At 46.3% G+C, this 16,395-nt stretch overlaps 1 protein-coding gene across 1 annotated transcript in view; it reads left to right on the top strand.

Annotated features, from left to right (window-relative positions):
- Positions 1–16,395, top strand: part of LOC141133817 (uncharacterized) — a 140,474-nt gene that overhangs the window by 89,779 nt on the left and 34,300 nt on the right. Inside the window, exon 10 of the mRNA XM_073623374.1 lies at positions 720–904. Within this exon, the coding sequence (XP_073479475.1) occupies positions 720–904 (185 nt within the window). The remainder of the gene's footprint in view (positions 1–719; positions 905–16,395) is intronic.

Raw genomic sequence — 16,395 nt, 5'->3', positions numbered from 1 at the left:
TAGTAATAATGATTAAAAAATATAATTATTACTAGTGTCATACAACATTAGAATTCTACTATAGCTTGTAGGCGGAACATTGGTCCGGTGATGTACGATCGTGGCGTCGTACAGTTTAGCTGCTCCGTCGAATCTTCTTAGAACATGCGACAGACACCATAAGCCTTCAATGACAGATTTGACCTTAATTATTTCAGATTTTCGGACGAATGCATTTTTTAACGAAACAAAATAAATAAAAACGAATTTCGGGAGTTACTAAATAAATGTATTTTTCGGGCGAAAACGAAATTCCGAAACGAAATATTTCAGTGTGCACATGTCTAGAGCTGACTAGATCTCCAGATATCACCCATTTACCAAATTTTGTCTTAAATGACATTTTGTGCTTTATGTATTATGGTCAGAACTACTTATATTTTTCTCCTTTTATTCAAGGAATGTTTCACATTTTATATTTTCATACCCAGCCAGCAGGTGGAGCTCTGGTCTCCATTTCTTGCTTAGCACCTCCCACCAGCAGGAGGGTTTACATAAAAGGACATAACATTTGCTATAATCTGTTTATCCTCCTATAGAGTATTTGGATTACAGAAACCATAGATGAATTTACCCCGGAAGGCAGAAGGATGTAGCAAAATCTCATCTATTTTTGTAGAACCCTCCCATAGACATTTGACTTTCTTCACTAAATTCTTCCTATAATTCTGTCATTTCAGGGAAGAGCATATTCCAGGGCCATGTTACATATGATTTGTTTGGCACCGATGGCCAACTTGTGTACCAAGCCACTGAGCAGCGGGAGTGTTGTGGTCCTCGGTTGGATTTAAGGGTGAACAACGCCCAAGGATATAATGTTCTCAACCTTTTCCTGCCTTCAAACTGCTGTAACTGGGACACCAAGGTAGGAAAGATTGATTAGCCATACAATAGGGACCTTTGAATGTCAAGAAGTTTGAATGATTAATTAAGTCAGCGATATTAATCATTTAATCAAATCAATATACAGTAGTACCTTGGATTATGAGCATAATTCGTTCAAGAAACATGCTTGTAATCCAAAGTACTCGTATATCAAAGCAAATTTCCCTATAGGAATCCACGGAAACTCAGATAACTTGTTCCAGTGTTACTGCAGTGTTAATGCAGTTCCGCATGTGACCAGAAGTGGGGGGCACTAGAGACACTGAGTGTCTCTGAGCATCTCCGAGCGTCTCTGGGCGTCTCTGAACGTCACCAGCGCCCTCGCACCTTTGACCACACCTCGGAGGCTTGAATCCTGCTTGTCTTGTAAAACAACGCTCGCAAATCGAGTCAGGTTTAAAAAAAAAAAAAAAAAGCTAATACAGTACCTGACTGCGAGATTGTGTTTCCAGCGCAATCCTATCGCGCTGGTTCTCTGCGACAGGGTACTGTGCATGTCACTCTGGCTCGCTGATCGGGAAAGGAAAACTTTTTTTCCTTTCGCAATGAGCGACAGGCATTGCTGACAGGTGACTGGTATGAATCATGAGGGGGAATGCTGCGCCAAATTTTAAATAAAAATCCAGTGTGGTTTCCCCCCCGGGGGCATACCAGGTCCTTAGGTCTGGTATGGATTGTAAGGGGAACCTCCCTACGCCGAAAAATCGGCATGGGGGTCCCCCCAAAATCCATACCAGACCCTTATCTGAGCACGCAGCCCGGCCGGTCAGGAAAGGGGGTGGGGACGAGCGAGCGCCCACCCCCCCCTCCTGAACCGTACCAGGCCGCATGCCCTCAACATGGGGGGTTGGGTGCTTTGGGGGAGAGGGGCGCCCTGAGGGCCCCCCACCCCAAAGCACCTTGTCCCCATGTTGATGAGGACAAAGGCCTCTTCCCGACAACCCTGGCCGTTGGTTGTCGGGGTCTGCGGGCAGAGGGCTTATCGGAATCCGGGAACCCCCTTAATAAGGGGGCCCCCAGATCCTGGCCCCCCACCCTATGTGAATGAGTATGGGGTACATGGTACCCCTACCCATTCATCTAGGGAAAAAAAGTGTCAATAAAAAAACACACTACACAGGTTTTAAAAGTAATTTATTAGGCAGCTCCGGGGGTCTTCTTCCGACTTTGGGGTCATCATGAGCTGGCTAGCATTTGCTCAATCTACGGAGATCACAAACGGAGCAAGAACTCTTTGGGTAAACTTTGGGCGTATGCCTGGATATTGTCTGTTTGGGAATATTGTCTTGAAAATTGTCTTGATGATGAGAATCTGCTGACCAATGAAGAGAAAACCACTCAGGACCCAATGAGAGAACATAGCCGAATCAACATTTCCTGGCGGGAGCCTCATAGAGGTCAGTTCTAGACACTTTATAGAAACGCAATTCTCCAGCATTTGAAAGATGCCATGTGAGAGCCACCCTCACCTACAGCTCAGCCTAGAGCCATCTTGACTCACAGCCCCAGGGTTTTCCTGACGGAATATCATTATCTGGATAAGGATTTCGTGCTGACTGACCCTTTCTGGGAACGCATTATTAACCTGTTTATCAGGTGAGAGGCCATTCTGTTCACCGGTGTTGGGCACATCCATCAGTCACTATATTTTGGCATGTTGTCACGTGTGAAGGACACTCACTAAATCGTTTTTGGACAATTATAGTGCTTTAATTACCACAGGACTGTTCATTATGTCCCTGTGAGGGACTATTTGTTTCATTGTTATTTTTGCATTTTTTCTTTTTAGTTTTTATTATTATTTGAGCGCTGCACCTTATTTTATATAAAAAAGTATTGTGATGCCTGCCTTTGCACACACATGAACTTTAATAGCTTCCCAGTCTTGGGATGATCAGTCTTGATCATTCAGCCATATAAATACCTTCATTTCCATCTCTGTCCCACCCACAACATGAGAGCCAAAGCCCCCTCCCAAAAGGTGGAGGGAGAAGTCTATACTTTTACAGGCAGAATTATTGCTCTGGCACTCCAAGTTTAGAAGACAGAGCATCAAATGTACACTATATTACCAAAAGTATTGGGACACCAGCCTTTACACACACATGAACTTTAATCACATCCCAGTCTTAGTCCGTAGGGTTCAATATTGAGTTGGCCCACCCTTTGCAGCTACAACATCTTCAACTCTTCTGGGAAGGCTGTCCACAAGGTTTAGGAGGGTGTCTATGGGAATGTTTGACCATTCTTCCAGAAGCATATTTGTGAGGTCAGGCACTGATGTTGGATGAGAAGGCCTGGCTCGCAGTCTCCACTCTAATTCATCCCAAAGGTGTTCTATGGAGTTAAGGTCAGGACTCTGTGCAGGCCAGACAAGTTCCTCCACCCCAAACTCGCTCATCCATGTCTTTACGGACCTTGCTTTGGGACACGAACGCGAAAAAATCAAAAGTGCTAATTTTAAAGGCTTATATGTAAGTTATTGCCATAAAAAGTGTTTGAGGACCTGGGTCCTGCCCCAGGGGACATGGATCAATGCAAAAAAAGTTTTTAAAACAGCCATTTTTTTGGGAGCAGTGATTTTAATGATGCTTAAAGTGAAACAATAAAAATGAAATATTCCTTTAAATATCGTGCCTAGAGGGTATCTTTAGTATGTCTGTAAACTAGCGCATCTTTCCCATGTTTATAACAGTACCACGGCAAATTTACATTTCTAAAGGAAAAATGTAATTTAAAACTGTAATGTATTGTCGGATCCCAGCAATATAGATAAGAATACCAAAAATACAAAAAAAATGGTGTGGATGTTCCCCCCAAAACCCATACTAGGCCCTTCAGGTCTGGTATGGATATTAAGAAGAACCCTGCATCAATTTTTTTTTTTAAATGACGTGGGGGTCCCCCAGGCCCTCTGGCTCTATATACTCTGAACAGCAGTATATATAGTATACAGTCTGCTCTATATACTCTGAAGAAAAGTGGGCCTTAGGTGTTGGTGGTACCAGAACACTGTAACCCCTCACATTTACTCTTGTTGGGTGCAGGAACGGGCCCTGCTGTGAAATAGTATATCAAAAAATTACATGGCCCTGTTAAACAGGGGCAGAAAAATTGAGCCTTGGGTGATGGTGGTGCCACTACACTGTAACCCCTCACAGATACTCTTGTTGGGCGCAGGAATGGGCCCTGCTGTGAAACATGACTGCCAGTTTCTTGTCCTTCTTGGGCACCCCCTTTCTCTAGGCTCATGTTACTCCCTTCCTCAACCTGGGAACCAACATCGGAGCCTTCAAATCGCTGCGCATCCTCCAGCAGCATGTACCCAACACTGCGGTCAAATAGTTCAGAGGACTCCTCTGTGCATGATGGTGGGGCTACGGAAGGAGTGACTGTGGACAAGGAGCCAATTGGAATAGGCCGCTTTGGCAGCTGCGTTGGCAGGCAAACTACTTTGAGCCTGGGTGACAGAGGATGAGGAGGATGAGGACGGCTTCGTTATCCACTCCACCAACTCTTCTGCATGTTCTGGCTCAATAACACAGCCAGCAACAGAAAAAAGGACAAGCGTGCCCCACAGCCACTGGCAGAGGATGCACCATGTCCATGACCAGCACTGTTGACTGTAGACACAGAGCCTGCTTGCCCTCTTTTAGTGGCCTGTAAGCGTCTGCTTCTCCTTGGGGACACGATGTATATTTTGTTTTGCAACACCACACTACACTGTATTAGATACTGTGTACACCGCCTGCACTGTATTAGCAACTGTACAATGGCTGCACTGTATTGTGTACTGTGTACACCCCCAGAAGTGTAATAGAAACTGTACACACTGTATTAGATATTGTGTACACACCCTGCACTGTATTAGCAACTGTACTGCACGGAATGCACTGTAGAGATATATATATATATATATATATATATATATATATATATATATATATATATATATATATATACTAAACTGTATATATATATTAATACACCGCCTGAAGTGTATTGGAAACAGTATGAGTAAACACATACACAATATTGGTATAATGATCAGCGCTAAACCATCTGATGAAAAAGATTAAAGTTTAAAATTTAAATGAAAAGGCATGCATCTGCATGCTAATACATGAAGGTGCAACCATGTGAATGGTAAGTGGATTGAAAGTTCTGGGAGATGACCCCTAAAAATTAGACTCTAAAAAAAGTCTCTAAATGGAGGCTGTAAAGGGAGCGAGGCTGCTTCAGGCGCATGCTGGGGAACCCGATCACTTTGAACAAAAGGAAAGAGAAGCCTGGAGTAAAATAAATAAAATTACATAAAATGAAGGGCGGGCATGACAGGGTTAAGCAGAGCACATTAGGAGGTGTACTGTTTGGTAGAGATTTGTGGATTGGGGTTAAGCAGAGCACATGGAGAAGTAAGCTGTTTGTTAGAGATCAGTGGATTGGGTGTTATACAGTGGGGGAGGAGTTAGCTGCATTAAAGCAGCACATGTGTCCCTCCCCAGCTCAGTGTTAGCTGTGAGGAGCGAGCTTGCAAGACCAGATCCGCAGCATGGCGCAGGTAGAGGCCCTGTTAGAATGCCTGAAGGCCGAGGCAGAAACAAGGGGGGAAGGATGGCTTTAGGAGAAACTGGCTGCGGTGTTAGGAGAGGGATCCCCGGGGATCTGCACAGCGGGGAGGGAGTCCGCGCGAGCTTGGCGGTCACGGCTGCTGGAGCACTTCTCCCCTGACTCCCCCCCAGAGCTCAGTGGCATTTAGGGAGTCCCCCGAGGGCGCCTTCAGGGCCCCCAGCGAAACGCTCCGCTGTGCGCACGACCGGGGGTCCTGCGAGGAATCCCCTCCATGGCCGGAGCTTGGCTAGTGGGGTCTCTGGCAGGCAGGGAGCTTCTACTAGGCCAGACATGCGGAGGGAGTCGGATCAGGCGGGCTCCGCCCCTGGCGACCATGCAGCGAGTTGGGGCTTCGACGAGGGACGCGTTCAGCTGCGGCCACCGGGCCTTTTCTACCAGCAGCCGCCGACTCCCATAATGGGGAGGGACAGAGGAAGGAGCCAGAGGAGAGCCAGGACCCAGGCCAACAGAGTGGTGGAGGCAGCAGAGGCCCAGGTAAAGGGACTAGGAAATCGAGGGGCGAATCCGGTGCACTGAGGTGGAGCAGAGAACAGCGGGGATCCTCGGCATCTGGGGATGAATCCCCCAGAGAGCTGGAGCGGAAGATATGGCGGTCGATCAATCCGAGATTGAGCTGTCATTGTTGGATGAGGAGGTGCCGTGATGGAGACGGGAATGTCGGCTGGTGGGAACCTTCCTAGGCAGCCTGGTAAGTCAGTTTTTTCTTCATTGTCCATTGGGTGGTGGACGGGTTAGGGGCGGGTAGTGGTAATGGTTCTGGTAGTCAGTTTACCCCGCAGCGGGCAGTTCTGCCCATTCCTCCCCTTCTGGCCGTGTTGGTCTGTGACCACGCCATGGTGGACCTCGGTTTTCAGGGGTTTCTAGTGGGATTAAAGGATTCGGTAAAAAGGTTTGAGCCAGGGCAGAGTGGGTTAGCATCGCCGGCATTGGCATGGGTGGCTCCTGGGGGTGGGACTGGGGAATACCGTTACAGGGGTGGCACCCACGCCTACCGCAACAGCGGCATTTCCCGCGGTGGGGGTAACAGCGGTGGTAAGGCATGAGGAGGCTCCCAAGACAGTGGCAGGGGACACGGGCAGGGAGGCATCTAAAAAAACAAGATTTGGTCAGGTTGGCAGATGCCGCTAAGTATGAGGTTTATGTGTGTTTTGAGGGGCTTTGGGGGTGCACTTGAAACCCGAGGTGCATGACAAGATCTGGAAAGGTGAGTACGTGGAGGTATTGGCATTACTGCCGCTGGAGAAATTCAATTTAGATGAGGTGAAGCCGGAGGATCACAAGAAGGAGGATGAGGAGAAGAGGAGATACAGGCTTATTCCTCGGACTTTCCAGAACTGGCTTCAGGTTTTCGCCATAATGGCTAGCGTAATTGGAGAAAAGAACCCAGAACATTGTTCTGTGCTGTTCTGTTATTTAGACGCCACGGGTGAGGCACATAGATTCTACGGGGGAACTGCGTGGCTGCGGTATGATGAACAGTTCCGGCAGAGGAGGGTGATACGCCCGGCGTTACGGTGGGATAATAAGAATATCAGCCTGTAGATGCAACTGATGAAGTCGGTGAGGACAATGAGTCAATTTTTTCCACGGGGGGTCGGTGGCTCATCCAACCCCGGACAATTGGCCACAAAAAAGAAAGTGGTATGCTGGCAATATAACGAGGGCTCCTGCAAATTCGGGGAGGGTCTTGCAAGTACGAGCACGAATGCTCAGTATGCGAAGGAGCTCATCAATTATCCCCTTGCTTTAAACAAGGAAAGGGTCGTGCCGGGGATTCTGTTGGTAAGAGGGATGATGCCGGTGAAAGTGGAAAGGATGCAGCCGTTTCTCGATAGGTATCCTGATAGGGGGGCAGCGCAGTTGTTGAGCCTGGGGTTTTTGGAAGGGTTTAGGATTCCGGCTACTCTGGTAGAGACACCTCCGGTGGCCTGCAACCTGCGCTCAGCCTGGCAACATGCAGATGTGGTTTCAGAGAAACTATGGAAGGAGGTAGCATTGGGTCGCATGGGTGGTCTATTCACTAGTTTGCCATTACCTGATTCGGTGGTTTCATCGCTGGGGGTAGTGCCAAAAAAGGAGCCGAATAAATTTGGGCTGATTCACCATCTTTCCTTCCTAAAGGGGGGATCGGTTAACAATGCGATTAACCCGGAAATGTGTGTTGTATCATACACTTCTTTTGATGCAGCAGTGTTTTGGGTTCGTAAATATGGGCAGGGCACCCGCATGGCCAAAGCCGACATAGAATTGGCTTTCAGACTGCTTCCTGTGTACCCGGATAGTTTTTGGTTGCTGGGTTGTCATTGGAAAGAAGAATTCTATGTAGACAATTGCTTGCCCATGGGTTGCTCTATTTCTTGCGCTCTCTTTGAAAAGTTCAGTTCGTTCGTGGAGTGGGTGGTCTGAGACGTCGCGGGAATGAATTCTATCATACACTACCTACATGATTTTCTGTGTGTGGGCCCGGCCTTGTCGGGGGTTTGTGCACTCCTGTTGGCTACGCTGGAACACATTGCCGTTCGTTTTGGCATCCCCTTGGCTCCGGAGAAGACGCAAGGGCCGATGACAGTGCTGAGATTCTTGGGCATTGTGTTGGACTCGGACGCCATGGAATGCAGACTGCCAGAGGATAAGCTGGTGGCACTTCAGGCTGAAATTCGGGGGATAATGAGATTACGCAAGGTACAACTTCGGACTCTGCAGTCACTGTTGGGTAAGTTAAACTTTGCGTGTCGCATTCTCCCGATGGGGAGAGTGTTTTGCAGAAGGCTGTCAGCTAGCACGGCAGGCATTACGGCCCCCACTCATTACGTTCACCTGAGACGGGAGCATACGGAAGATCTAAGGATTTGGCACGTCTTTCTGGATGATTTCAACGGAAGGGCACTGTTAATGTCAGGGCCGGTTAGTAATTTTGATCTGGAACTGTACATGGATGCGGCTGGATCGGCGGGTTATGGGGCCTTCTTTCAAGGTAAGTGGAATGCGGGGCCCTGGCCGGATTAGTGGAAAGAGGCAGGTTTGTTGAAGAACATGTTGTTACTGGAGCTGTTTCCAGTAGTACTGGCGGTTGAGTTATGGGGGGGAATCATTCAGGAACTTGAAAGTGCATTTTCAAGGGGATAACCTGGGGGTGGTGCAGGTCATCAACAAGGATTCGGCTGCATCTTCACCAGTCATCCGGCTACTCAGACACCTAGTCTTGCGTTGTCTACAGCTGAATGTTTTTATTTATGCTGTTCACTTCCCGGGAGTGGAAAATGTCATAGCTGACGTTTTGTCTCGCTTTCACTGGGATAAGTTCTGGGAGTTGGCACTAAAGGCGGAGCGAAGCGGGGTTCCTTGTCCCGAATGGCTGTGGAAGGTTGCATTGGTAGAGTATCTGGATGGATAAGACAGTCAGTGAGCTCGGTGACATGGTCGGCTTATACTAGGGTATGGCGCAAATGGTTGGCACTGCTGCAGCAAGTCTCTAATGGTCGGGAAGAACAGGACTTGAGATTAATGGTGCTGTACTTTGTTTCACGTAACTTAGAAGTGGGGGTGTCTGCATCAGGGCTTGATAATAAGTTGGCGGGGTTGGCTTTTTGGTTTAAATTTCAGGGTTGCCCAGACTTTTTGAAAGATTTTTGGGTGAGGCAGGCAATGAAGGGATATCGGCTATCCATGTTAAGGGGAGATGCAAGGCGCCCCGTTTCTTTTGAGCTATTGGGTAGGTTATTGGGGCAGGTAGGACACACGTGTTCTTCCCCATACGAGGTGGTGTTGTTTAAAGCGGTGTTCTCTTTGGCGTTTTTTGGGGCTTTCTGGATCAGTGAGCTTGTCAGCCCTTCCAAGAAGTTAAAAGGGGGTTTGGGGGCAGCAGAGGTCGTCTGTGGTGACGATTATTTGTCTATTTTGGTGTGCAGATCCAAAACAGATCAGCGGGGCAAGGGAAGAACAGTGCAGGTGTTTGCAATACCCGGTTCGTCTTTGTGCCCAGTGGGATTGGTAAAAGGTTTCATTGCGGTGCGTCCGGACGTTGTGGGCTCTTTCTTAGTACACAGGGACGACAACTCATTATCAAGATTTCAGTTCATTGCTGATTTTAAAAAATGTTTAGCGGCACTGGGGTTGGGGGAGTTCAAATTTTCATCCCACTCGTTCCACATTGGAGCTGCTATGGAGGCGGTTAGATGGGGGTTGGACGTTTCAAGTCATATGTGAGGCCCCACTTGTTGACAGTTTAGCTGGGGGAATGAGGTCATAGGTTGTGTGGTCTTTTTTGCATACCTGCTCGGGCGAGCAATTGTTGTTATGTGGGTTGTTTTTTCTTCTCTTTCAGGTGGAACTCAAAGAATGGTCTGGATCCCGGGCCATTTATTTGTATTTTGGGGGGCAAGGAGGGCAGATGTTTGGCCCGATGGTAGACAACTGGGTATTTCTAGAAGGGAAGCTTGTATTAGGTGGTTCAGGGTACCCGGTATGTTATGGAACAGGACCATTCCAGAGGTGCACAGATTTGCATGTCTGGATAGACCCCTTACATTTTAGTACTACATGTGAGTGGTAATGACTTGGGGCTCAGGTCCATGTTGGATATCGTGCGAGATTTCAAGTTTGACTTCTTGCAGCTCCGGATGGCTTTCCCGGAGATGATCATAGCTTGGTCTGATATCGTGGCCCGGACTACTTGGCGGCTAGCCAGGTCAGTGGAAAGGATTAACAAGGCAAGGAAGAAGGTCACCAGGGATGTCAGTAGATTTGTGGTTTGGAATGGGGGGTTGGCCATCAGACATTCGGAGTTGGAAGTGTAAACATGGCATTACCTTTGGGGTGACGGTGTACACCTCAATGCTGTGGGGATTGATATGTGGGCTCTAGGATTGCAGGATGGGATCCAGAGAGCATTGAGAGTGTGGTGACACACACAAGGGTAAGGTTTTTCCCTTGTGTGCTGTGATGGGTTGTTGGTCTTTGCGGTTGAAGGAAGAAACCTCGGATACGGAAGTGTTTGGGACCCATCGGTGGCATGGGTCCCATTGGTGGTATTCCAGCTAACGTTGGTTTAGCTGGAATTTGGTTAACGGGTGCACTGCGGTCAGCTAGCATGTCAGCTGGAGGCCTATTTTTAAGCTAAAGGTACCGCAGTGCCAATTTGGATCATGTGGCAAGCTTGGGGTTTTTTTTCCTGCAAAGACCAACGCATAATATGTCTGATGGGTGGTGGTTTTAAAAGAATGTGTTTTAGAAATTTATGTAAATTTTACTGAGTTGTTAATAAAAAAATGGCTGCTACGGCCGGTATTTACTCCAGCTTGGTGTGGTCTCCATTCATGGGTAAGGGTAAGGTAAAAATAGAGCTGGGTATGGGTCTGGCAGAGAAAGGGTAATAATGTAGCATATGTTATACTATGTCAAGCAAAAGGAGGAGAGAGAGAGAAGCGCCAAGCCAATCCTTTAAACAGCTTAGGAATTTATTCAGTATATAAGTATAAAACAACACAAAAAACTTGCATGAAAAATGTTGGAGCACTTGCAGAGTGCTAGAGTGGGTGGTAGCTTTCACGTGCAGTGTGACAGGAGCACAGGAGGACTGATGGGAAGTCTCTATTGAGTGATCCATGAGCGCCATGTGTTAGCCATAGCTGGAGCCTTGGTAAGCCTCATGGAGACGTCGGCTGTGTGTCCCTGGGTGGGAGTGGTCTAGGGCTGTCACACTGGGGAGCCGCCCACACGTTTTCTGGCCAATCAGAACGTGTTTCGAAAGCACGTCCTCGTCTTATTAATCAGCTCTGAGAGACACACAGCCAACGTCTCCATCAGGCTTACCGAGGCTCCAGCTGCGGCTAACACACGGCGCTCGTGGATCCCTCAATAGAGACTTCCCATCGGTCCTCCTGTGACACTGCACGTGGAAGCTCCCGTCCGCTCTAGCACTCTGTAAGTGCTCCATGGTTACATAGTTAGTCAGGTTGAAAAAAGACACAAGTCCACCTAGTTCAACCATAAATATAAATAAATAAATAAAAAATAATATCATACAGTCCCATATACCCAATCCTATACCCACAGTTGATCCAGAGGAAGGCGAAAAACCTCAGCAAAGCATGATCCAATTTGCTACAGCAGGGGAAAAAATTCCTTCCTGACCCCCAAGAGGCAATCAGATTTTCCCTGGATCAACTTTATGTATCAATTTCAGTACCCAGTTATATTATGTACATTTAGGAAAGAATCCAGACCTCTCTTAAAACAATTTACTGAGCTGGCCAGAACCACCTCTGGAGGAAGTCTATTCCACATTTTCACAGCTCTTACTGTGAAGAAACCTTTCCGTGTCTGGAGATGAAATCTTTTTTCCTCTAGGTATAAAGAGTGCCCCCTTGTCCTCTGTGTTGACCGTAAAGTGAATAACACCAAGTTCACTGTATGGACCCCTTATATATTTGTACATGTTGGTCATATCCCCCCTCAATCTCCTCTTCTCAAGAGGGAACATTTTTCACTCATTATGCCGCGTACACACGATCGCACATTCCGAAAACAAAATGCATGTTTTTTTTTCGACGGGTGTTGGCTCAAACTTGTCTTGCATACACACGGTCACTCAAAGTTGGAATTTGCAAACGTCAAGAACGCAGTGATGTACGACACGTACAACGGCACTAGAAGGAGGAAGTTCAATACCAAGTGCGCCACCCTTTGGGCTCCTTCCGCTAATCTCATGTTAGTAGAAGTTTAGTGACAGACAATTTGCGCTTTTTCAGCCTCCTGCTTTTCCGATCGTTACTGCTCTTCAGTTTGTGCTTGTGGGTTCGTATTTCTATTACGTATTTGATCCCCAGTGCGTTCTTGTCCACTCGTTTTCAGCTCCGGCCTTTCTGTTTTTCAGTGCTTTCTGTTAGTTCGTTCTTACCAGCCAACCATTTTGAAGCCAGGAGGACCCTCACCCCGGACCAGAGGGTTTATAACTACCATCTGGCCAGAGCCAGAAGAGTGGTGGAGAATGCTTTCGGGATAATGGCCAGCCGTTTCCGCCTATTCCTTACGCCAGTCAACATGGCGGAATATAAACCGAATCATATAATCTTTGCATGCTGCATTCTACACAACTATTTAAGAAGAAATTCAATGAACTATGTGGCCTCAGTTGGGCCTGAGGCTGGACTTCAACAAGAAACCCTGACGGCGCTTGAAGCTGGCCGTCCTGGTTTGCCCCCCCAAAGCTCCCACGAAGTAAGACAGAAGTATGTCGAGTACTTTGCGGGTGGGGGGGCCATTGATATGCCAGAAAATGTTTAAGAAACATTTTATTTTAAATTTTTAAACTTAAACTGAAAGAAGAGTTCCTTTGATTTACTGCCTGGGTTTCTTTTAGCTGTCTCTAAGGTTCTCCAATGGGCTTTTCTTTTTGGACATTTTCTTCAATAGTGCAAATGTAATTTATTTGATACATGAGGTGACAATCTCTTCTTCAGCAAACTATTATTATGTTGTGGGTCTGCTACACACACCTTGTTTTTGTTGTTAATGTATGTAATGCATTACTGAGAAAAATATTCATCATTTTCAGCACCATGAATTAATTTTAGGGAGTCATGAAAATGGCGTGATTGTGGCAAACTATAAAGCACTGTGGGTGTTATTTACTAAAGGAAATTCCACTTTGCACTCCAAGTTCACTGCAAAAGTACACTTGAAATTGCACTGAAAGGGCACTTGTAGTGCAAACTGGATTTGCCTTTAGTAAATAACCCCCATTGACACTGTAAAAACCAACTTACTACAAAAATTGCTATTGAGCATTGAAAGAAGAAGCCACACATTGTTGAGTATAAAACATTTTACTCAAAGCACATTCACATATGCGTTATGCCGCGTACACACGACCGGACTTTACGGCATACTTGGTCCTGCGGACCAGAGTCCGTCGGACAATTCCATCGTGTGTGGGCTCCAGCAGACTTTTTTCACAAAAATTTGACGGACCTAGAAATGAAACATGTTTCAAATCTGTCCAACGGACTCGAGTCTGGTCGAAAAAGTCCGCTCGTCTGTATGCTAGTCCGACGGACAAAAACCGACGCTAGGGCAGCTATTGGCTACTGGCTATGAACTTCCTTGTTTTAGTCCGGTCGTAGATCATCATGTACGAATCCGTCGGACTTTGGTTGATTGTGTGTAGGCAAGTCCGTTCATTCGGAAAGTCCATCGTAAAGTCTGTCGAAAAGTCCGCCGGACAAAGTCTGCCGTAAAGCCTGCTCGTGTGTACTAACGTCTTTGGTGTATGACTTTTTTTTTCACATTGTAAATATCCTTTTTGGGTAAACAGGCATGTTTCAAAGCATAACATACACAACTCAGGAACTTACTTGATAAAGTGAAGGCAATATCAGACATTAGTATGTCCAAACTGTGTTGATCTTGCCTTCATCAGATGGGGTGATGTCACCCCTGTAAAAGCCAAATTTTGAAGATGCACACAAATTGGGATTCAAACTGGGGATTTCCCTCCTGATCCCATGCCTAATGTCAACATGTGCTAGCTCCCATCATGGGGGATCAATTGACGTGTTTTGGGCGTGCAACCCCTTCCCCTCACCTAACTGAGTTGCGAGGAAGGGGTTGCACCCACAGGGGTGTGCATATTCAAAATTTGGCTTTTAAAATACTTTATAAATTTGTTTTCAAAGCAAAAATACACGATAAAACGGTACATTTTTCGTGTGTTTTATATTAATGCCTAAAGCATTAATGGTGTTCTTCATTTTTTTGTTGAACATCATTGGTGTTTTCCTTTATATTTTCTAAATCACGATTGCACCCCATTATCTCCCCGATGAGGATCTGAGCGCTTTCACTGGTGAAATGAGATTCTTCTTCCACAACATCCACATCACCTAAAAGAAAAATAACACACCGTGTATTATTAATATGCAGGTATGCATCTATTACCTGAAGCTGTGGTCTCAGACACTCACCTGTTGTGGTCACTATTTCGCCCACTTCATAAACGTCTCAATCCTCATCCTCTGCTTGTGGTTTTGGGATTTCCCCTTCTTTAGGAGGTGTGGGGTCCCTGGTGTCCTCTGATGTCCCGAGTCTTTTCTCCTCTATGTGAATAAAAAATAGGTATACTTAGCAAACAGATATTTAAGGGCAGAAATAGTAATATGAAACATTGCTTGGAAGTGTCGTACAATTGTCTGTTTTGGCAGAGTTCCAAGCTGAAGAACATTTTATTTCCTTTCTAAAGCTGGAATACTTCCCTTTTCTGTTAAAGTTTCACACATGGAGACACCCCTAGTATCCACTGGAGCACCTGTGTGGGACACCCTAAAAAGTTTGTTCTGGTGTCCCACACTAGTGCTCCTGCGTCCAGATGTGTAAACAGCTGCTGAGTGTACTCTCCTAACACTGAATCAAGTTTGCATTTCATTGTAGTTACAAACCCATCTAGACAACAAACTTATTTTAATATAAATAGGCCTGAACAAATGTAGTTAACCTGTATCTGCCAAAAACATCTTATAAGTGGGAGAACGAACGATGTTTACTACGACCGATTACTGTGCCCATGAACATGAAAGTTGCCATTTTAAACTGTACAACAGTAAAGAAAAGCACATGGAGCAGCATGCAAGTAATAATAATAATAGGAACACACGACAAGTACTTACTTTGTAGAAGTAGTTTCCTGATCTTTTTGTACTGATCCTGCTCCCTCAATTTGAGGTCTGGCCATCGTTTCCTCAGTTGATCCTTTGATCGCTGTACCCAAAAATTCCTGTGCAGACTCTTCACAACTTTAGGCATGATCTTGGCCTTTCTCACATTTGGGTTTGGGTACGGTCCATACTTCCCATCATAGTCGGCCCTCTTGAAGAAGTCCACCATCTCCACCATCTCTATAAAGGCCATAATTGAGGCCTTCAATCTCCTCTGGGATTGGGAGGTTCGTGGCTCTGGCCTTTCATCTTTGCTGCTCTCCTCAGCATGCAGCTGTTGTCTCTCCGATATGTGCTCTCCCACTGCGCTGAAAGACAAGGGGCGGGGAATATACTAGAAAGAACGTCAGGGGCGGGCGGAGTTTCACGCATGCGCAATGTATATAAAGCCTAACACGCATGTGTCGTCCCTACGATCTGTGAGCGGAGGACGGAGTAACGGAAGCGGCGATTGTTATAACGAAGGTACAATTTTAACTTGGTGCATCAGTGGCCTATACTGCTTATAGATTGAGACCTATATTGTGTCAAGATTAGGAGAGTTTCGCCTGACATTAGGGTTTGTCTTGTGTTGTGTCTTGCAGAGAAAATGGATCCCTTCAATGATAGGGAATTTCTAGGAATATTCATTGATATGTTCAGGGAGCTGCCCTGTCTGTGGTAGGTGAACCACCCATTTTATAATAATCCAACAAAGAGGCAGGCAGCGCTGGAGAAACTACTTGAATTTGTGAAGCTGGTGATCCCCACGGCAGACATCAAGTATTTAACGTCCAAAATTGGTGGCATGAGGAGCACTTATAATAGGGAGCGCAAGAACATCCAGGATTACCTGAGATCAGGAGCTGCAGCAGATAACATTTATGTACCCAGTCTGTGGTACTATGACAGACTGCATTTTCTGGCAGGCCAGACTGAACCCAGGCCAGCACTCTCCAGTCTTCCTTCAAGTCTTCCTTCCCCCCCAGCTGAGGCTTCCGATGACCAACCCGGGCCTTCCAGGCAGCAACATGTAGAGGAGCCCAGCTTGAGTCAAGTATAGCGTTCTTAAAAATATTTCTGGTCTCCAAATTAATGATGTTAAATATATGTTATTGTCATAAAAAGGGTTTGGGGACCCGGGTCCTGT

This window comes from Aquarana catesbeiana, linkage group LG03 (genome assembly GCF_042186555.1).
Source record: "Aquarana catesbeiana isolate 2022-GZ linkage group LG03, ASM4218655v1, whole genome shotgun sequence".
NCBI lineage: Eukaryota > Metazoa > Chordata > Amphibia > Anura > Ranidae > Aquarana > Aquarana catesbeiana.
Note: the sequence above shows the minus strand (reverse complement) of the source record. Positions and strands in the feature narration are given on the sequence as shown.